Source organism: Arachis hypogaea, chromosome 19, assembly GCF_003086295.3.
Source record: "Arachis hypogaea cultivar Tifrunner chromosome 19, arahy.Tifrunner.gnm2.J5K5, whole genome shotgun sequence".
NCBI classification, from domain to species: Eukaryota; Viridiplantae; Streptophyta; class Magnoliopsida; order Fabales; family Fabaceae; genus Arachis; species Arachis hypogaea.
The window spans coordinates 10,337,167-10,362,127 of record NC_092054.1 but is presented as its reverse complement, the minus strand read 5'-3'; the positions used below and the strand labels follow the sequence as shown (position 1 = coordinate 10,362,127).

At 26.7% G+C, this 24,961-nt stretch overlaps 1 protein-coding gene across 1 annotated transcript; it reads left to right on the top strand.

Moving 5' to 3' along the window:
• Positions 1-6,916: 6,916 nt before the first annotated feature.
• LOC112779559 (uncharacterized) lies at positions 6,917-14,054 on the top strand. The gene is made up of 4 exons (XM_025823861.3): positions 6,917-7,432; positions 7,769-7,854; positions 8,564-8,725; positions 13,867-14,054. The coding sequence occupies exons 1-4, from the start codon at positions 7,088-7,090 to the stop codon at positions 14,027-14,029; spliced, it is 756 nt and encodes a 251-aa protein (XP_025679646.1). The 5' UTR covers positions 6,917-7,087; the 3' UTR covers positions 14,030-14,054.
• Positions 14,055-24,961: the final 10,907 nt, after the last annotated feature.

Sequence of the window (24,961 nt, the reverse complement as noted above, 5' to 3'; positions counted from 1 at the left end):
CTTCATCTTCCACTGCCTGTCTTTTGGTCTTCTCGGCTGCTACTTCATCCTCCACTGCCTGTCTTTTGGTCTTCTTGGCTGCTACTTAATCCTCCACTGCCTTCCTTTTCAATTTCTCTGTTGCCAACTCTGCTTGTAGTTCAAGCAGCACCCTTTGGGTCTCCTCCCTTTCAAATTAATGAGTAAATCTCCCATCTCCCTCTTCCTTCCTCCTCTTTTTCTCACCCTAGTTGCCAGCACAATCACCAAACAAAACTCCTCTCATTTAGCAACATGAATATTATCATACTTGAAAATTCCCTCTTGTAATAGTTAAATCCAAACCATGTCTAAATCTCCCACTACCCTCAATTATCCTTTTCCAACCCCATCACCCTCCACCACCACCCTCCTCACCTTCCCTTCATCCACCACTCCGTTGCCATCCCACCACCCCTTCTTCATTTTTCTCTTCTTTCACCTCCTTAGCTATAGAATACTGCAAAGAAAATTGGACCATCTATAGCTTCACTTGCTTGCTCAATTAGAAATTAAAGAGCTAAATTGAGTCAAGAATCAAATTTCAGGAATCATTTTAAATAGGAGTAAGTATTGTTTTGGTCCCTAACGTTTAGGATCCGAATCAAAACCGTCCCCAACATATTTTTTTATTTAGAATCGTCGTTAACGTTTTATTTTGTATTAAAATCGTCCTTTTGAATAAAATAATTTTTTAAAAGACAATAATACCCCCAACTGCACTACTGTTCATTTTGCATTCCCTACCACCACCGTTCATTCTGCATTCTCCACCACTGCCACCCCCCTTATTTCCACTATCAGCCATCCGTTCATTTTGCATTCCCCACCACCACCATTTATTCTACATTCTTCACCACCGTCACCCCCTTATTTCTACTATCAGTCATTTCTTTCCACAACAACAATAACAACAGAACATACATTCAAATTCAAGAATCCATTATCAACAATAACATAACATTCAAATCAATAATAACACAACATTCAACATTCAAAGAATATTCAAATGACATAATGGTGGTGCTACTGCCACCACCGTCAAAAGAAGAGAGAATGCAGAGGGGGAGATAGAGAGAGATCGAAATCGTCAATCAGAGAGAGAGAAAAGAGAAGCAGAGACTTAGAGAGAAGGAAGCATCGCCCGATCCTGCATAAGCAACTCGCGGAATGAAGACCTTATCCATCCCTAAGTTCTTCCTCCTTTCTCATCCTTCGCTACCGCTTTCCTCCAGAAGCTTCTACTCAGTAACTTCCTTGAGAAGCTTCTAGAAAAAATGTTTCCAGAACCGTCTTTCCTGGATCTGGTACTCTTGTGTGGCAATGGCTTAATGGCCTTGATTACAGTTTCCGAAGCTCTCTGTAGAACCGACAAAGAAGAAGAAGAAGAAGAAGAAGAAGAAGAAAGCTTGGAGAGAGAAAGAGAGAGAGAGATATTGCAGAGAAGGAGAAGCAGCACTGGTGTGGATCTAGAATCTCAGATCTATTTTTGGGAAGGAGGAGTTGGAAAAGAAAAGACTTGTTCTTTAATTTACATATGTTTCTTAGTAATTTTTTATTTTTGTCAAGGGTAAATGTGTCTTTTTATTAATAAAAAATGGTTTTAATAATAAATGAAACATTAAGAATATTTTAAATAATCCAAAATAAGATTAGGGACGATTTTGATTTTGACCCTAAACTTTAGGATCAAATCAATACTTATCCCTTTTAAATATTAGTTATTTTTCACCATTATTAATATTAGCACCTTCTTTTATTAGAACTTTGGTGCAATCACACACTTTAAGATATCTATAAGAGGAAAACGTGTTTAGAACTTTCTGGCTATAATGGATCTGTTTGGTAAATGTTGGATATGGTTTCCCATTTATGATAATTGGCTTCTTAGACTTGTTATATAAAAGAACCTTAACGTTATAGATATTGAATATGTATGACTCATCAAATGAGGAAACGAAAAGAGAGAGATAAAAAAGAAGAGACTAATAAGAGCTTTTTAAAAGAAATTAAACCATGCTAATTTATTGGTTTCAAATGGCACTCGGAAACCATAATTGTGGCGATATAATGTTATTATTGATGATTAACTATGGATGTATTAAGTGTGAGTTTGATATTATTATTGTTGTAAAGTGGCATTTAACTATTTATATTAAGTTTATGCTAACATTTGTGTGAGATAGAAATTTGACTAAAGACTAACAAGAATCATGTTTTTACAAGGGATTTTGTTGGTTATTAAAAAAGTTAGGAACCAAATTGACTTATTTAACCAAGTTTAAGGACAAAAATAACTATTAAGTCTAATTTAATGAGAATAGTCATTTTAATATACCAAAGATTCTAATTTTAACAAAATAAATTTTATATTAATTTAGTTTTGATAAAATCAATTTTCAAATTAAATATTTGCTCCATGTGATAAAATGACCTAATTATTAATTTATTACTTTAAATGATTAAGCTATTTTGTCAAAAACAAATGTGAAGTCAAAATGGCTATTTATCCCAAATTAATTTATTATTTTCTTCTTATTTTATAGATACTTCTATTTTATTTAATTGGAATAATTCTTATTTTGAAAGAAACAATATCTTTAGCTTAATTATTTTATACAAATACTGTTTCATTCAGAATTTTGTTTTGTACATTTTGCTGTGCATATATAGTATTCCAAAACATAATTGTGGCAGTGTATATTATTTTCTGGCAAATAATGAGTGATTAGATGCCACAACTGTTTTGTCTCTGTTCATATTCAGCCCCATATGTAACCAGAACTGGCTGCAGTAATATCATATATAATATCTTTCATTTTTTAAAAAATATAGAATCACAAATTGAATGTGATGTCATGATTAATTGCAAAACCCAATTCTTGTCATTTTCCCTTTATCTGAAGCTTTAATTTGTTCCATCAATTCTCTCACAAATTGAATATATATTCTTATTCGTATTTAAAAAGTTTAATTATTCTACCGATTTCTATAATTTTATCAAATTTTTAATTAGATCTTTATATTTTTTTCTTTTCAATTGAATCTCTATATTGTATCAGATTTTGTAGCTAAATCCCTACCATAACAAAAATGTTAAAATTAACAGAATATTCTACTAAACTATACAAAATATTCAGTCGAATGTTAGGTATATCCGTTTTGTTTCACGGAATATTTCGTCAATTCCAACATTTTTGTCACGACAGGGACTTAATTACAAAATCTGATATGATATAGGGACTCAATTAAAAAAAAGTATAAGAACCTCATTGAAAATTCAGTAAAATTATAAGGACCGACAGAGTAATTAAACCTATTTTAAATTTAATCTATCATTTTTTTCCATTAGTATTAGGTGAATTATTATAAATAATCTCTCTTACTTTTAAACACTCAATTAGTCCGAAAACATGGAGGGATCTATTTATATGGTGGTAGGACCGTGGCACATGCCCTAGCTAAATTTTTGTAGTTTTGGTTAGCAATTTATAATGATTTAATTAATTCTAATTTCTTAGTAGATTCTTCAACGTTGGAATGTATATCTTAATATTTACAATTTATGATTTTGATGAAAACTACATCTTAGAATGAATTGAGGCATATGAAGCCACGAAGGGAAGGAATAATTAATGATTAGTCCTTGATAATTATGGTGAGAAATTGCGTGTTAATGTGGTACTTCTTCAATTATAAATCACTAATAATATTATTAGCAAGATTACTTGTAATTTTGTTGGAACAAAAAATTAAATTAAGAGTAAGATGTATGTGTAATTTGTGAGATGCCATGTTTCAAAAATTGAAGTTTTGGTATCTATTTGGTTCTCTCTTGTTTCAGAGTGAACAAGAAGATACCCACAATAATTATTGAAGTTTTGAAAGAGAAGTCAAACCAGAATTATTATTGACAATATCTATATATCTATCATCATCTATTTGGATGAGGATTATATTCTCAATGATGCTTTCCAGCTATATATGTTGATTTAATCAATTAATTAATTAATTATATTTATCAATTAAAATCATAGTTGGATATGTAAAAATAAATATTTTTAAAATTAAAATATGAGTCTAATTTTGATATTATATTTTTATGTTGTTCTTTTCTTTAAACACTTTTTGTATATCATTTTATTTTTTTATTATTTTAAATTAAAAAAGTTACTTTTTAGTTTTTACGGAACACTATATTTCGATATATTTATCAACAACATATCAAGAATTTAAACTGACCATTTTTGTAAATGGTAGGAATATATTTGAATCATGCATACTAATGGTCAACATTTTTGTAGCAAAAAAAATGTAGTATCGTCATATTTACATTTATGTAATTAAAGATGATAAAAAAAATATATTTGTATCAGAATATTCCAACTTTGTATAAAACAGTATCGTCACGTTTATCCCATGAATAAGATTCAGGTGAAATTGTAGCTAATTATGATTAACTTTGTAACCAACTTGAACTTCAAAGGAAGAATATTCTGATCAGCTATAAAAGATCATACTCTGAATTTATAATAATGGCACCCAAAGAAATAATGCAAATAAGCAACCCTACCTCTTGGATCAAGGGAGAAGCGTTATATTAAATTTTGAAGAGGGACTAAAAATTAATTTGTAATAAAAGGAGATAAAAATGTAAGGAAACTAGCTAAAACTAAATATTTTTAATATATATATTATATAATTTATTAATTATTTTATTAGTCCTTATAATTTTATCAAATTTGTAATTAGGTCTTTGTATATATATATATATATATATATATATATATATATATATATATATATATATATATATATATATATATATATATATATATATATACTTTTTTGAATTAGGTTCCTACATTACTTTTAATTTTATAATTAAGTCATTTATAGTGTAAAAAATATTAGAATTAATTGAATATTTTTTTACAAATTGAAGGTATTTATATTTAAAAATCTAATTAGATCTTTGACATAAAAAATTTAATTATAAAATTAAAAGCATTATGAAAATTTAATTAAAATATATATAAAAATCTAATTAAAAATTTAGTAAAATTATAAAGATTAATAGAATAATCAAATTTTTTTATATAAATAGTTAATAAATTTGGGTGTTGATGTTTTTTAATTAATCACCTAGCATACGGTTAATGTTGGATTTTGTGAGTGAACTTATATGATACAAGATTTAGTCCATTTTGTTAATATTCCTTATTCCTAACAATATATAGTGCATAGATCCAACTGTCTATAATTCCAATACAAGACAAATTCTTTTCGGAAAAAAAAATGGATAAGACAAATTAATGTGAGATAGGACTAAATTAAATTAATCTATCTACTATTTTTATTGTCTAGTCTTTGAACAATTACTTTGCGCGTGTAAAAAATAAATATGATCAAAGTTAATAGGAAAAGTTTAATTAATTATTTTAAACTTTAATTTGATTGTAAAACATTTTATATGATTATTTTTATAAGGTCATCTATTTTATCTTAGTTAACCCACCGAAGTAGTTGAAATTTAGGGTCTAACATATATATGTAGACTATTTTAATTAGTGATTAAGACACAAAGCAAGAATTATATTCTACACAAACCCGTTTAATTTATTTTTCTATTCTTAATTAAAAACTACAATAATATAATACTCTATAGATAACACGGATTGAGATAGATTCCACTAAGAAACACTTGTAGGACAATGCACGTGTATCTTAGAGAGAGAGAGAGAAAAAGAGCTTGAGTACAAATTAAAGACTTGAATATAATGGACTACTATCTTTGAGAGAGAAAGTAGAGTGTGTATCACAACAAAAAGACTTGAATGGAATAGCTTAAGTCATGGGAAATCATAATTTGGAAGAAACATTCTCTTATATACATTGATTTTATATTATATTATATTTTTTGTTTAAGAGCATGTTTGATATTGGTGTTAATGGATTTTGTTCTTTTGAAGTAGAGTTTTTTATAAAGTGGATGAATTAAAAGGTCAATTTTTCACTAGTATTATTCTAAAAGGTTGGAATTGTGCAAAAATTATTTCTTTAATTACGCTTATTATTTTATGATTCACTTCATTATTTCATTAGAGCTGTCAAATCTATTGATAGTATTTTATTTGGATACCACATTATTATTTTGTTTAATTTAGCTAGCTAGACATATTATTAATTACTATTGTATTTTGAATCAATTCGTATTAATTAATTTATATATACATATATATATGTGTGTGTACATCTATTTAGACTATCACTGTTAAGATTAATATTAAGTCTATAATCTAATTAAAAAATTATACTATGAATATGAATATAATGTAATAATATAAATATGTATGATGTAATTTAAAATTCTATTTTTTTAGCCCTGTTTTTAAAAATTTTTATTCCATTTCTTGATACAAATTGGTATCAATCACTTAAAAGGTATATTTGTTTTATATCTATTATCAATAATTTACAAAGGTAGAGTAACAATTTTTTTATTAATAATATAAATTACTTGCAATCAAGGCGGTTAGGATAAAAAATTAATATAAAATTCAAAGGGTAAACTAAAAATATAAAAATAATAGAACAAATAAGTCTTAACAAAATAAAGTATGAGATTAAGAATAATATTTTTCAAGACTTATTATAAACCCAATAATGGTGCAGTTTTTCAAAACTTTATTTGGTTATTCTTTTTCAAAAGTCAATAAACAAAAATATTATGAACACACAAAAATAGACTATATTATAATATTTGTGTTAATTTTGTTCAGAAAGTTATGAATAGTACCTTTAATTTTTCCTACTATTTCTTTAACCTACCTTATCTTATATATTATTCTTTAAAAAAAATAATTAATATAAAAGACAGTACAAAGACATGTTAGTGTGGCGTGGATCCTTCTTTATTGTTGTTGTGTGTAAGGGTCACATGGCATAGAATTTCAAATATTATAGAAAAAGAAAACAAACAAAACCCAAAAACAGTGATCCCTTGATTCCGATTCCAATTCCAAACCCAATTACCAAAAGAAGAAGCAAAGATCAGAAATTATTGAATATGGAAGGAGTAGTAGGAGAGAGAGGAAGTAATAGAAGTAGTAGTAGTAATGATCCCATTATTATTCCAAATAATAATAATTATGATCTCCAAATCTCATTCACAAACACAATGGGTTTTGTTCATTTTGAAGATCACAACCAAGTTCTTAGCTTCTTGACACCTTCTCTTGCCGCTCCTCCAACTCTTTCTCATCACTCTCTAGAAGATGTTCGCGGCGGCAGTAATAGTGCTACTAATACAATTATTGCCGCCGCTACAACTTCTACAGCCACAGCCACAACCACAGTCGGGTTCGGCCATGACGAGCTTGTTCCAAGAGCTACTTGGAAAAACGATGACCAGGTGGTGGATCTATATATATAACCATGATTTTTTATTTTTTTTATTTTTTTATTTTTAGGTTATGGAAGAGAGAAAAGAAAAAAGAGAGAAGAAACACAATACAAAGATTAATTAAAGAAAGGCAGAAAAAGAAAAGAAAACATTACAAATTATAATGTTCAAAATTAATAATTAATAATTTTGGTTATATCTTTGTTGTTGTTGTTGTTGTGTCCTTATCAATTTTAGGGTATTGTTTATATATATATAGATATATTCTCGATGGATTTATTAGTATATATTATATGATCGATCACTTATATGTTAATTAAGATGACGATGATGTTAATTTTTCAGGTTAGAAGCATGGATCCGAAGGGTATGAATAATAAGAATGATGAAAATTGCACTGGAAATAGTAGTGATGGAAACAACTCATCATGGTAAATTTATATCTTCTTTTATTTGAAACTGAAAAGGTTTTAATATCTCTCTTTCTCTTTCTCTTTCTTTGTTAAGTGCATGCACGTAAACACACACAATGATTCCAAACAAAGAAGATATTATTCTTTTTAGGCTTCTGAGAATTGAAGAATCTGAAGAAGAAGAAGAAGAAGATAGAGTCTATGGTTTCTAGTTTATGGAAGCTAAGGGACTATGCTTCTTTAATTTCTTTAATTTTAATTTCCCTTTTTTTTTCCTTCTAAGAGGTTTGTTTTTTTATACTCCAAATTATTGTAACCAATATTAATTATCACTTGTTTCTTCCACTACACTTACTATATATTCTCTATATCTATAATACCCTTCTTTTTTTTTTTTTTGCTATTTTTCTTTTTAAAGCAATTTTTTTTTTCTTTTCTTGTTCATATGGAAGGTATTTCATTTTCATTATAATCACCTTCTTTTTTTGAAGGACACAATATCATCGTTTAATGATCTATGTAATCGACTTCACTCTAATTACTGATTAAGTTGCTATTACTTGTTCTAATATTGTGATTTTTGCCCTTGTTAATGATGTTCTTAAGGATGATTAGATGATCATATTTAGATATATAGTATGTGCATGGAGCAGTTAATTAATTAATTAAGAAGATTATATTATTAGAGATGTTATTAATTAAGATTGTTTTGTATATGAGATGGTAGGTGGAGGAATGGAGGGTCAGAAAAGGGGAAGGTGAAAGTGAGGAGGAAGTTGAGAGAACCAAGGTTTTGTTTCCAAACAAGAAGTGATGTTGATGTTCTTGATGATGGTTACAAATGGAGAAAGTATGGCCAGAAAGTTGTCAAGAATAGCCTTCATCCAAGGTACATTTTCATTCTTTTATTTAATCATTTCATTATTTAAGGATAAACTATCTTTTTAATTTATCTTTAATGTTTCTCATTTTTTTTAAATACTTTTAATGTTTAATTGTATTTAGTTTTATTTCTAATGTTTTTGGTTTGTATTAAAATTATTTCTGAATGTTAATTAACTCTCTATCTAAATGTTAGAGACAAAATTAAAAATATTTAAAATAAAATTAAATATTAAAAATATTTTAAAAAAATTATAAATTTTAAGAATAAAAAGTATATTTTATTTATTATTTAATTTCTTTCTCTTGCTTCTATGCTATAAAAATGATTCAAATTCATGTATGTTAATTGAATTTCATGTGAGAAATTAAACACTTCTTGAGTTCTTGTTTTTAGAATCCCTCCATTAATGAATGATATAATTTAATTTATTTTTTTTTTAAATCTCTATCATGAAATGCAAATGTTAAATCTATAAAAGAATGAGCGCACTTGCTACATCATAGGCATTAAACACGATGAAATGAAGGTAAAATGTCTATTTTTTGGGGGGAAAAAACAATTGTGTCGGTAATGAATAATAATAATGATCATGTGGATAAATAGTTTGTTAATTGTAATTAATAAACTTTTGTATATATAACACTTATATAAAGTTAAAATCTCATATTTATGATATCCCTTTCTCTTAAATATTTTTTAAAAATAATAGTTTTATTATATATAGGGAGAGAATCTTTCAGCTAAAACTGATGAAGGAATGAGACATACTACACATCATAAGATCTCTGTACTACACTCCACACAATCATTCTTCAGAGTGTAGGGAATATATTGACTGATATGGCATAATTAAAACTGAACCTAAGGCTTATATTCTCAGATGCATATTGATTATTTTTGGGAAAGAAAAAAGAGGAAAAGACATATTGGAGAGAATATAGGCACTGCTATATATACATTATCATTATATTTTTGACTACCTTCAATTCCCCTTTTTATTATTTCTTCCTCAATTTCCAAAGACCCAACTAATCTAAGCTAAGTCTCATGCTAAATTATCAATAATGTTTTGAAAGAAATAAAAAATCAGTCAAACTATAGAAATTATTTTTAATATGAAGATGAAAATGGTATTTTGATTTATTATTGATATTTGAAGTGTATTACAATATTGTGGATATACAGAAAATATGTCCAACACGTATTCTACGTGTTAGCCAAAATATTGACACGTGTCTAACACGCACCCATCCTGTGTGTTAGTTCTCCACCTACAAAATTTATTTGCCTGTAAGTTTTTCAAATATTCTAATTTTTAACAAAAATTACTAATATTTTTTTCATATAAAAAATAGCTGTTAAAATAATTTAAAATTATTTTATTTAGTATTTATTAATTATTTTTAGAATAATTATATAATTTTAAATATAATAAATATATAATTACAGATATTATGTTTATAAAATTATAAATATTATATTATATAAGATACCTTTAGATATGGTATCTTTATTATTATCGGTGAATTATTATGTGAGGTTTTGAAACTGAAAAAGGCTTCACTTACATTAATTAGTATTTACTAATCTTAGCTTTAATTTAAAGTAAATAAATAATTTCAGAAGTTTAATAATAATTAACGTATGCTATTTATATATACAATGTTGGCAATCTTTTGAGCTTCAAATTACCAATCCATTATTAAGTGTATGTAGCTAACATTAACTAATTAGTGGAAGCGAGCACCAAATTGAGTAAATATAGTGCGTGAGTTGCAATAAGTTGATCTTATTAACACAAAAACTGAACAATATTTAGATGTAAACAGATTTTTCTATGACTTTAATGCATCTGTTTATACTATTAGTTAAATTCATGAGTTGTCACATCTTTTTATTTATGATTTCTATACTTATTATGAGATTAGGTTAAATGTTATGCTTAGCTAAATGAAAAATAACTAAGTTGAGTTGGTTTAGTAGTTAATTTACTAGTTCGCTTAAGTAAGTGTTGGGATTCAAATCCTTCATTGTGCATATAGCAATCCATTGGTTAGTGACAAACCTTTAAATGGAGCTCCGATCTGCGACGAATTAGTTCTTGACATGTCGGGTTGAAAATATTATGGGAAATTAAAAAAAATAAATGAGAAATGCTAAATGAATAAATTATTTTTTAACTAAATTTAATTAATTTTTTTCTGTTTTTTATGTGTCTCTTTCTTTTTTTTTAATAGGTTTTTACTGTGCTAATAAACTATTGGACCAATTTAATTAAATTTAATTACCAAAATAACTACATATAAATAGTGTCTTTTATATATATAAAATGTTGTATGGTTTAACCAAAATGACATATACAAGTATTCATTATTTATATATGCTCAAATAAATCAGAAAATGGAAGTCATTAAAAAAATCCACGTGTTTTGAATGTTTGAAGTTTAAAAATGTTCCACCAAAAATGAGAAAATAACTTAAATATGTTATCAAATTGAAAAATATTGTGAACATTTTATTTTGTTCCTTAGCTTACTAAAAAAAATTGAGATGGGTCCAAATATTTCAAAAACATTTTGGTTTAAGTCCCAATTATTGATCAATTCTTTTGTTTGGTTTTGATTCCATCCACGAAGGTAATATATTTATTTTAAGTTTCCCAAAATTTTTAATTTAGCTTAAAACACTTCAATAATATTTCAAACTTCTTGAAACCAATTGAAAAAGTGTATCAAAATAAGAATTCACAATATTTTATCCAGAAAATAATTTTAAAAAAATTTCATTGGACAATTTTAATTTAACAGTATTTGATTATTTAATTAATTAACTCCACATTTAAGTTCTTTAAGAACTAAATAATATTTTGGTCCTGTGAATTTTGGTTTATATATAATCTAGGAAGTGGAATCAAGTTTATAATAGGCATATATTATTATTACATGTAACTATTTCTAGAGGAAATTAAGGGAATAAAACAAACCAAACCCAGAATAAATTAAAAAAAATATAGGTAAACAATTAGTTTAATAAATAATGCATGCATACGGTAATTAATCTCCCTCTTCCACTTGTGATTCTCGTGATTTCTGAAGTGTAGTGTGTTTTTTATTTTATTTGGTCAATATTAAAGTCTATTATTCACATTATTTACGAAAATTATTGTCTACCTAACAAAACCCTAAATTAAAAGAATCAAACTTTCTTAAGATGTTGTATGTGACTACCTTAATTACATAAATTTTCTTATCTTACCATTTTCAAAATTCCAAGCCAGAAGTTAAACTCAAATTTTCATATTACGTGTGCTAGCTTTGTTATTATATCAACTTAAATTATATATATATTATTAAACAAGTTTTGTAGATTTATTTAGTTGAGAAACTACAGATGACTACAAAACTTTAACAAATTGCTTTAATTTGTAGAATATAATAAAAGAATTATAATGTCTTTACCTAATAAAAAGGATAATTAAATTAAATTTTTGAAATGATTTTGGTTTTCTTATACGCTTTAGAGCTCTAAGTTAACTTGTCATTTTCATTTATCATAATTATTAAGTAATGATTAAATATATGACTGATGAGATTGATGACTAGTTAATTACTATTTAGATCATTGAATCATATCATATATAAGTTAGAAATTTATTAATTAAAAACTTGGGCTTCCAAATATATATGTTCATTCTTATTACTTGAAGAAAAGATTCAATCAATAATTTATAATTTTCATGAAATATTTAATAGAAGATTTGTATTCAGTTTGTGTTTTTATTTTTATTATTTTTTATTTTTTAGTATTTTATGAAGAAAAAAAGAAAAATAAAAATAGAAAGATTCGGTTTTATTTTTTTAACAAAAATCAAGAAAAAATACTAAAAATGAAAAAATAAAAATAATAGATGTGAAAGCATGCTAAACTATATATATATATATAAAATACATTATATTAATATGATGAAATCTAAAGTTACTTAGATTGAAGGAAACTAATAATATAGAGTTAGAAATTAAAATGTTAATAATGTTGCTTGCATGGCAATATAAAGATGAACCAATGCAAAGTAATTTAAGTTGTTTATCCATTACCATAAACTTAAGAAAGTGCTTTTCTATCTATATATATTGATTTCAGTTAAAGACCATAATTACTGAATTGTACTTAAAGGTATGTACTTAAATAAAAGTGGTGTTAGGAAGATGAAAAGTTTTTAGGAGAAGACCAATATTAGTAACATAGTTATACATTAAACAATGATATTGATGATGAGACTATATGTTTGTTTAACAATAGAAATCTAAACTTTTCATCATCATGAAGGGATGTATCAGTACCAAACTTGATTAAACACTTTTTGTTCGTTTTTGTAATGAATATAAGATTTTTTTATATATGACAATTTTGCCCTTTCTAGTAAGCACCCCACGTGGATTTTAGATTAAGTGGATGGGAGGATGATATATATTTTTAGAGAAACTTATAATATATAAATTTTTTTTATCTTCAATTTTAGGTTAAGAATTTTTTTTTCATATGAATATTTTAAATATATTATGTGCGAGTTATTCATATTGTTCAATTTATTCGGTCAAATTATATACTTATGTTTATAGTACATAGTCAAATAATCGATTGGGTTGATTGAGTGGGTTAATTGATCCGATTGCTTAAATAAGTGTTTGAAAATTCGAATATCATTTTGTATATACAATAACTTATTAATTAATGACAAATTTTTAAATGGAGTTCAGATCTACGACAGATTTATTCTTAACCTATTAGATTGGAGAATATCATAAGAAACAAAAAAAATACATTATCAAAATAGTTTTATAAAAACTTTAAATTAGCAATATATAAATAATTAAATTCTTATTAGTATATAAATTAATTAAAAAAATTTCTAGTGATGTTGTAACTTATCAAACAGTTAACGAGTCTTAGATCATCGAAAAAATAAAGCGTCGATTAGTCAAAACCGTCGCAAAATCATTTGAGTCAAATCTTTATCTATCTAAGTAGCTAGGTGACTTATTTCACCATTTAAAAATAATTTTTTTTCTTAAAGTGCTGTAAAAAATAAAATAAATAAATGTGATGTATATGTGATGTGAATTTTGTGATTGATATTGTGGCAGAAGCTACTACCGTTGCACACATAACAATTGTAGGGTGAAGAAAAGAGTTGAAAGGCTTTCTGAAGATTGTAGAATGGTTATTACAACCTATGAAGGTAGACACAATCACTCTCCATGTGATGATTCTAATTCTTCTGAACATGAATGTTTCACCTCTTTTTGAACAACAACAACATTATATATATATATATATATATATATATATATATATATATATATATATATATATATATATATATATATATTTGTTTATTTCAATATAATTATTAATAATAATGTAATAATTATAATTAGCTGTGACAATATAGATTATGTATTTTATATGCATGTAATTGTTATAAGTATATAGTTAGGGTTCAGCTTCTGTTTCTAGAATGAATGAATTAACTCATCAGTTGTTGTTTATGTTGTTTATAAAGAGGTTCTCCTTTTTGTATCCATGTTTTAATTTTATTTATTTATTTATTTATGGAATATTATGACGATTATTCTTTTTCTTATTCTTCTGTTATTATAATATAAGACAATCTAGATAGATTTTTTTACTTTCAATATTTGAAAAAGATACAATAATTTTACAACATTATTTCTTTTGTCATTTTAAGTCTTTTATTCGTTCTACTATCTTCTTAAAAATAAGAATTTATTAAATGATCTTATGATAATTATTTCTAACTTCATTATATGAAACAAATATATAATGGATGAGAGTTATAAAAATAAATAAATAGGCACTAACTGCCTATTTATATTAAATGTGTCTAATAATTATATATAAATATGAAGTCAAGATGATACATTTCATATATTTAACTATGAAGTTTTTTATTTTTTAAAATATCGTATTTTTAAAAAAACATTTTGTAAAAAAATTATGCAACAAATTAAACCTCACATATCACCGTTATATATATGTAGGGAGCCACTAAGATAAAGATATTTAAAACATCTTTTTTTAAAGATGTTTTCTAATAATTAAAATTTAACACATATAATCAATTAAACTGTGTTATTTTTATCAAAATTAGGTTAGACAAATTAATTTGACCAAAAAAATAGTGAATTTTTTTTTTGGTGACTAAAAAAAAAATAGTGAATTAAATCTTGAGTTGGTATAAATTAATATTATTTTTTTTTTAAAAAATGACTACAATATCCTTATTATAGAAAATGACTAAAATACTCTTATTATATATATTAATTTTAAGAATCTTAAATTCTAGTCCTTTATTTCTTTTTATTATATAAAAAGAAGTATATATATATATATATATATATATATATATATATATATATATATATATATATATATAAAATAAGAGTATTTTAGTCATTTTCTATAATAAAAGTATCGTAGTCATTTTTCATAAAAAATAATAATAATTTAAACCGATTCAAAATTTGATTCACCATTTTTTCGGTCAAATTAATTTGTCTAGTCTAATTTTGATAAAAATAACACAATTTAATCGATTATACGTGTTAAATTTTAATTATTAGAAATCATATTTAAAAAAAATATATTTTAAACGTCTTTATCTGAATGGTTTCTTTATATGTATATCTCACGCTCACTCTCTTTGTGCGACCTTTAAGAAAGAGACTATGTCATTTGAATTATAGTTCACTTCTTTTGTTTAGATTCTACCCTTTACTTAGATTAATATTTGGCACAAATAAAGCAAAGATTCCGATGAAAATCTATAAAATTTATGAGTCTCGTGACAAAATTTTATTGCAATAATTAAATTAATATCGATCTAAAAAAGAAAAATATCCAAGAACGAAATTAAATAAAATATTAGAGAGACATCATAAATTAATTTTACAATGAAACAAAATTAAAATAAAAATTTTAAAAGAGACTAAACTAAAATTCATATATGATTTATATGAAAAAAAATTAAAATTTAGGGGTCATGGTCCCTTACTCATAGTGAACATCTGCCCTGATGAAAGTATCTATTAATATAACATTGCGAAGATTAAAATAATATTCAAAATAAGAAATATATATATATATATATATATATATATATAAAATTTTTGTGATATATATATATATTATTACTGTATGTAATAATAGCAATTATATATTTTTTATGGTTATTAAAAAATTTTTATCAACAATATATAGTCGTTGCTAAATTTTTACTGACAAAATATAAAACATACTAAAATATATTAGTAATTATTTTTATTATTTTTAAAAATAAAATAAAATAATTATTATAGTGTTTAAAAGTATTGTTTAATTTATTAAAAAAAGTTAAAAATTAATATTTAATTTTAAAATATAAAAATAAATAATTATTAATATTTAAAAGATATTACAAAAATAAATTAAATAAAAATTAGACACTAAATTATAAGCACCATAGAATTTATTATCAAATAAATCGACGCTATTTTTTTTTGGCAGTAGTAATGTGCGTCTATTAATAACATGGGCCAAGATCCTATGGGCCAAGGTCCTGAAGAATCCTACGATTCTAACACCAAAAGAGAAAAGGCCATAAAAGGATGCACATGCATTACTTGGGTTTTTGTTTTTTAATTTCTTGATGATCATATCTTTGCCGCACGTGCATCGCACTGTCACAAAATACTGTGGGACAGGTCGCTTGCTTCACCTTGAATATTCTTTAAAATTATTAAATTGATTAACTATTAACTTTGACACTACTTGTTGGATTGTCGTCGGAAGTTCTTGATTATTGGAGAGATTTTGATGAGAAATCAAATGAGATAAAATAAAATGAGAAGACACCACACCCAATTCAAAATCTTAAGATAGTAAGTTAATGGGTCTCTCATCTTATAAACCTCTCAATCTTCCTTACTTTTTTTTAATGTAGGACTAATTTTATACACCTCACACTTGCAACATTAATAATATTATGAAATCAACAGGTATTAATTAACTAGGTGATTTTCTATGTACTAATTAACTATTTATCTCCTATGTATTAGGAATTCATCCCACAAAATTTACCCCTACATATTTTGAATTTTAAAAAAATAAAAATAAAATTTAAATGAATTCATCTCCTGTAATTTGTTTAAAATAAAAATTGAAAAGTGAATTTATTCCTGCAAATTTTTATAAAACTAAAAATAAATAATAATCAATTTGTATATGTAGAATTTGTCGCCGTATTCAGCCAGAAAAATCACCTCCAAAAGCTATATTTTAGCATTTCATAAAATTCTTTATCATATCAATTTTTCTTTTACCTGCATGACTTGATTGACTTTAAGGTAGTAAATTCGTAGTTTTTATGTTGACTCGAAAGGTCGATGTAAAATCGTAATTCGTAAAATCGTAAGACAAAACGTAAATATAATTCGTAAATTTTGTAAGTCTCAAATAAATAAAATCAGTGAAATCACACATAATTCACAAATCATAATCAGTCACAACTCTTCACAACTCAAGTTCATACAATAACACTAAATTAAATCCAAATAACAAATAAAACACCCAAATTGTTAGATGACATTCTTAATTCTAAATATATATCCTAACAACATATTAGATTCAGAACCTAAGCGGCTAAGCCCACAGCAAAAAAAAAATTGTTTTTTTAATTTAGAACAAAACAAAATAGAACAAATTAAAAAAAAATTACAGAGCAGAACATATGTATGCTATATCATATACGCTTAATGGCTATAATATATGCTAGCAAACCAGATTAATAACTAAGCAAAGAAAATTGAAAAAATTAATAGAATTCGTTTAAATTAAACACAACAAAGCTAACACAAACACCACAAACACAAACACAAAAAAAAAATGAGGAGGAGGAGGCTAATAGTGAAGCAGTCAGCGACATCCAGCAATCCGAAAAGAAGAGGAGAGCTGCAGCAGCATGACCAAACCACCCATGGTGCTTGAGTGATGGTGAAAGGGCAGCAGTGTAACCAAGCTACACCGATGCTGCTTTAGCAGTGACAAAAGGAGAAGAGAGGGTTGAAAGAAGAGAACGAGAAACATAGAGAATTGACACATCAACCACCACCACTAGTACCCATACTTTGATTTCGGAATTGAGAAGAAGAGAAAGGCTTCAGATGCAGAACGGGAGAGAGAGGGGATAGGGAAACCTAGGGTTCCAATCCTTCTTAAACACAAATTGGGGCTTGAGCTTGGGCTTGGGTTCGGGTTGGGTGCTTACTGGGCTGTGCAAAACTGAAGTTATGGACCAATTTTCTTCATGAGACGTGGATCGTCGGAAAACTCTCGCTTCCAACGAGTCTGCGATTTTCCTCGGCGTTTCTGCACGGTTGCAACTCCACCAACACAGATAGCAGAAGCGCGACGGAAAGATGGACCAGAAGCGTAGAATCGTGCGCTTTTGCGAGTAAAAACGCGATTTTGTCTACCTTGATTTGACTTCTCCAAAAACCATAACACTTAAAATAATTCATATATGACATATATAGAATGAGAAAGTATAGGGAGTTTAGGGTTTAGGGAGTTAATGGAGTATTTGTACAATATGTACAATGGAGGTTTAGGGATGTTCGATTCGGTAGGATATCAGATGTTTATTATCCCTAGTATCTGGATGGTTATTCTGGATAGTATGGGTGTATTGTATTTGATAAATTAGTAGTATTCTATCCTGGATATTATTTTTTAACTCATATTGGGCCAAATAAATAGCCCATTATACACATTGTATAAATACTCTATTGGTTCTTTAACAGGATTCATATAGAATATTAGATCATCAAAAAAATATTACTACCAACAAGTTATAGTTTAAATGACATAGTCTCTTATCCTCTAATTTCGAGTTCAATCTCATTTCTAATTTGAAAAAAAATAACTAAATTATCTAGTATAATATATGTATAATAATATCATTATTATTAGAAAAAAATAAAATAAATATAACTCAATTATTTCAATTTCTATAATGGGCATATAATAACCCCTCCCCCCTCTCTCAATCATAGTGATTAAGTTGTATATATTTGGTTCACCATGTTGCAACTATTATATACCTACTACTTCAGTCGCTCATCATATTCTTAAGAAATGTTACAACCTTTAGTATTATCATCACTAAAATAATTAGAAGCCGCAATATAGCCATTGTTTTGCTGCTCCTCACATGGACGAAGAGGAGGATAACCCGAAGTATTCGCCGCCATGCTGCGACCGCCCGGAGGAAAAGGGCACGGCGGAAGCATAGGATATTGCGCATGCCCTAAAGAGCTTCCCATGCCGGCCGGGTTTCCCGGAGGAAAATATGGCGGCGGATAACAAGAGAATGTAGGCATGCCGCCGGGACAGCCAGATGACAAAGGACAATTTGGGATATTTACAACAATTTCAGGCATATTTTTAGAAGAAAGTTCTATTTCTTCTTCTTTATCTTCGTCGTGACAATGTCCTTCTTTCTTTTTACCCTTTTTCCATGGGTTGACTTTTTCCCACAATGCCTTTGCCTTGTTCTTGGTGGAATTGCATGATTTATGTCCTCCCATTGTTCTATTATATATAATCCAAAGTAAATGGGTCACAAATCGTTTATTTCAGTGAATAAGCATATATCTATTTTTGCATTATACAAAACTTCATTATTTATTTATTTAAAATAATGGGAATAATAAATTAAAAATAATTGAATTTTAGATTTTTTATCTTAACAACTCTGATATTATTTTAAAAAGTTAACTAGTATTCAGCATATTTTTTGTAGCGTGCATAATGACAATTATATCTAAAATTGACAAATTTTTATATATGTTTCTAAGTGTTTTTATTTTAATTGCAATTATTGATAATAATGGTGATTACTTTAATTTTTAAACTAATAGTGGACAATAAAATACAACAATCTCCATTATAAGGAGAAATTAGGAGATAAAATATGTTAGACAAAAGAAATGAGTAGTGAATAATTAAGACACGAGAGTAAATTAAGTGTAAACAGCAAAGAAAAAGGCCCATAAATCGTCATAAAGGGATAAAAATAAATTTTAACTTAAAAACCAAATTTAATTTGGGGACGAATATCAAGCAACCCATTTAGAATGCTGTTAATTTTCATAAATTTAATTTTAGTTACAATCATGCAAATATTCATTCATCTTTTGCAAGTTAATATATAGTAGCGATACACTATCAATTTGTTAAAGATATTCTACACGTACATTTAATTATATATTATTATATAAAAAACTATATTTTATAAATATAAATAATGGTCATTAAAAAATAATTAAATAATTACGTAATATATATATATGGCTTAACTATAGAAATTATTCACTTGTCTAATTAATATTAAGAGAAAAAGACAAATAGGTTTTTGACCTTTTGCTCCGCAAACATTTTCGTCCCTAACCATTGAAAAATACTTTTAAGTCCCTGACCTTCACAAAATTTGGACAGATCAATCTCTGACGGAGGCATTTGGACGGATCAGTCCTTGACGGAGGCATTTGGAAGGAGGGACTGATCCGTCCAAATTTTGTGAAGGTCAAAGATTTAAAAGTATTTTTCAATGGTCAGGAACAAAAATGTTCGCAGAACAAAAGGTCAGAGACCTATTTATCTTTTTCTCTAATATTAAAGACAATTTGCTTACACTGGTTTTATATCCTACGAGAATTATACGTGACATTTAGTTTACGAAGGATTGTTCAGATTATATATTTGCACAAATTTAATTAAAAAATAAAATTTTATATATATATTATTAGATATATAATTATTTATGTGTCTCTTTTTATTAGTTTAAACTTTAAATTTTTAGAAGAAGTGATTTCATTACATAGTATCATAGCTTCCATGACAAAAAAAAAATATTAGAGTTCAATTCTTATTATTTCCAAAAAAAAATATATAGCATAAGACAAATAAAAAAATATGAGTTTATAAAAGAAAAAAATAGATTGATACGAAAATACTGTTTTTATAATTTGATTTAAAAGTTTAAATAAAAAATTCTAAAAACTCAAACAATTCAACTCTTCCAAATCTTATTGCTAATTTTCTGTCATGTAACTATAAGAAAAATTGCTTGCTTCCAAAACAAAATATATGAACATTCATAAACAGTAAAAATCATAGAGTTATAAGAATCTTGCCTTAGAAATAGTGAACAACTTCGCTCCTGTGTTTTTCTGACTTTTGCTCTTCTTCTATATATGATATATGATTCTATCTAAATTAAAGTGCAAGCAAATTCAAATTCTCGTTTTCAATGCTAAATTTGATATTTATAATCTTCAGGGTTTTATTTTAAATGGAAATTATCAATAATTATAGACTAAATTTATTTATTTTTATCATAAATCACCATATTATTGAGACATTATTGCCTATGATTACTTTGGGATATTCTTTTATCGAAATCTTTAACACACCGTTGTATTTTTCTGCCAAATTTGACGTAATAAAATCACCTCCTAATGCTAAGAAAAAAAAAAAAAAACAACAAGCACTTGTCTTATTTTAATTATTTAGTATTTATTAATTATTGTAATAATTAATAAATATTAAATAAAATAAATTATGGCTATTTTTAATTAATTTTCTTTAATTATTAAACATTCTCGTAAAACCACAAATGTATCATTTATTTCTAAATCAAATCACCGTAAAAAATTATCAGTAATTCGATGATAAATATAATTATTAGACAATCATGCGTATAAGTTTATATTTCACATGTTGTTTTATTAATAACATTAATTTGATTCCATTAAAAAAAAGGGTATTAGGTAATGATGACATCCGTGTCAAAAATAATAACAACATCCGTGTAAAAGGAAAAAAAAAATGTAACTATTATTAAGTAAATATCTTTATTTTAATTTAAAACCGATAATATCAACAGACACTAAATTACATCCTTTATCTTAATAATAATAATAATTATATTATTATTATTATATTATTATTAAATTAAATTAAATAATATCTTTTGAATATGAAAGTAGATCGATCCTCAAATTCAAAAAAATATTCAACCATTGATTTAATTTGGTCCTATAATTATTATTATATTAGTATTATTAAATTAAATAAACAAATTGGTCATAAAATTTATGATATAATTTAAATTTATTTTTTAAAATTTGGGTAAATGGACAAAAATATATATCGAAAGAATAAGTTTTTATATTTAAGTCCTAACCAAGTCGAACCAAGTATTTTAAAATCACGCGCACAAGTTTATTATCGTCGCTTCTTTATTTTCTTTTTCTTCTTCTTCTTTTTTCAAATTTGCGCACGCAGATTTAGGGAGCTAAATTCATCGGGTTAGCCCGTTTACCCATTTTAAATGGATAGACTTTATCTCTAAAATTAAGCCCGTTTAAATTTCGGGTTAAACAGGCTGAGTCCGATTAACCTAAAAAAATGACGGGTTAAACGGGCTAGCCCGCGGGCTAAACGGGTGACCCGTTTAATTTTTTTTTAACATTTTTTAAAAAAAGTTGCACTTTTAACTGGTATTTCTCCCGATCCGACCCGAAAATTCGATCCATCAACTAAAAAAATATTATTGTTTAAAGGTTTTTGACTTAAAAGTGGTATTTTTTGTCAAAATATTTTTCAAAAAATAAAATAAAAGAATAAATGGACTGGCCTGTTTAACCCATAGGGCTGACCATAAACGGTCCGGGCTAAAAAATTGTGGCCCGTGAATAAAACGGGCTTAAACGGGTCAGTCCATTTATCCTGCGGGCTTAATGGGCCGAGCTAGCTCGTTTGACAACCTACGCAGATTTTTCTTCTTCCCTCCTCCTCCTCCTCCTCCTTCTCTAATACTGCGTCTTCTGCTTCTTCTTTTCCATTTTTGTTATCTTTCTCTTTCGTTATCGTCATCACTAACAACACAAATATTTTGCTAACATCTTTATTGGTTATAATTTTTTCTAGTGCCATTATTAAATAATTTTGATGTGTTTTTGTTGATAATTGAGTTTTTTACTGTTTGTTCAAATCTGAACTAATTTTGGTTTATTTGTGAATTAACTGAGGTTCACTTACATACTGTTAAGTATTGATCAAATTTTTTCTCATCTCCTCCTTCTCCACTAATGAAACTGGTTTTTGTTGGATTTTGGCCAATTTGATTAAATTTGGTTGTCAAAAAGACTTGGAAGTGTAACAGCTCTCATATAAAAAATATTTGATAACAAAAAAAATTAGTTAAAAACAGTTAGAACTTACTTTATTTAGCATTAATTAATTATTATAACAATTAATGAATATACTAAATAAGATAAGTTTTGATTTTTTTTTGTCTCTCTAATATTACCAAATATATATAAAAGAGTTTGAAGTGGATAAAAGTATACACCCACTACAACATTTTCAAGTTGAGGCAACATTTAAAAAGTGTTGCCTAAAGGCTGACAAAAAGTTGCTTTTGATCAATGGCAACACTTTTGGGCCTAAGGCAACGTTTTTTGTCGGCGTTGCATATGTAGCCGTTGCCTTAGATTAAGGCAACACTTTTTTGTTTCAAAAGCAACGCTTTTGAGAGCAACACTTGGTAAGTGTTTCCTTTGGTTGAAAACAACAACACTTCAAATGTGTGTTTGAGACAACACTTTTGTAGTGTTGTCTCTTCTCTCGTATTTTGGTCACTACTAAAAAGTGTTGCCTATTTGCAATAAAATGCAACTCTTTTACGTGTTGCTTATAAGTTGGAATTTGCAATCCTTTGAAGTGTTGTCTATTTGCAATAAAATGCAACTCTTTTACGTGTTGCTTATATAAGTTGGAATTTGCAATCTTTTGAAATGTTGCCTATTAGTTTTGAATATACAACCCTTTAAAGTATTGCCTTTTCTTTTGGATATGCAACCTATACAAGTGTTGCATTTTCTTTTGGATATGCAACCTATACAAATGTTGTTTTTTCTTTTGGATATGCAACCATACAAGTATTGTCTAATATTCAAAATATGCAACTAATAAAAGGGTTGCCTTTTTGATAAAAATAAAAATTATTTTTGTAATAAAAATATAAAAAATTAAAATTTACAATAAATTTTTTTGTTCATACATGTGTAATTATTTTAATTAATAAATAAATTTGTGCACAATAAAAAATAATTATAAAAGAGACAAAATAACTAATAATAAAATTCTAATTAAAATAATTATAAAATTCTAATAACCAATTTCTCAACCACCTTATCATACTCCAACTCCACCACAGGCTCCTTCCCTTGCTCATAACAACCATCATCTAATCCTCCATATGTTCTATCACCAATTTCTCAAGCTCCTTCGCCTGCTACCCACAACAACCATCACCCAAACCCTCCAAAAACACCATCACCACCCAAACCTTCCAAAGTAACAACAGGAATGCTATTTGTATGACCTAAACTTGTCAATAGGAAGGATATATAAACAAGTGTTAAAATAGAGCAGAAAAAAGAACAGTAGAATCATCAATACCTGCAAAAGAATGTCAAAAACGAGAATCTCACCAAAAATACGAGCAGTGATAATCGAACAGTGACTAGCGGTGATGAACGCGAGCAGAGAGGATCGAAGCTCGACGAAAAGAGAAGTAGAGGATTGAAGCTCAACAAGCAGATGATCGAATCTCAACGAGTAGAGAATCGAAGCTCAACGAGGAGAGGAGTAGAGGATCGAAGCACATTGATGAGCAGAGAAGATCGAAGCACATTCACGAGAAGAAAAAATCGAAGCTCATTAGCGAGTAGAGATTGAGATCGAAGCTCAATAAAAAAATGTGCATCGTCATCGAATGGATTGAAGAACAACAGAAGAACGAAACATTTGGAATGGATTGAGGATTTTGTGATTTTATTAATTGAAATATTTTAGGAATTTTGTTAGGGTTATGGTTTTAGGAACGAAACATTTTAGAATGGATTGGGGTTTTCTTCTCCCTCTTTTTCTCTTTCTCTGCACACCATATAGTTTATTTTTGTTTTTTAAAAAATATTAAAAAATTTTAAGCAACACTTAAAACGTGAAGTTTAAAATAAATCTAAAGGCAACTTTTAGAAAAAGTAATATATTATTTTTATAATAGTTATTTTTGTATATTTAATATAGCAACATTTGATAAGTGTAATA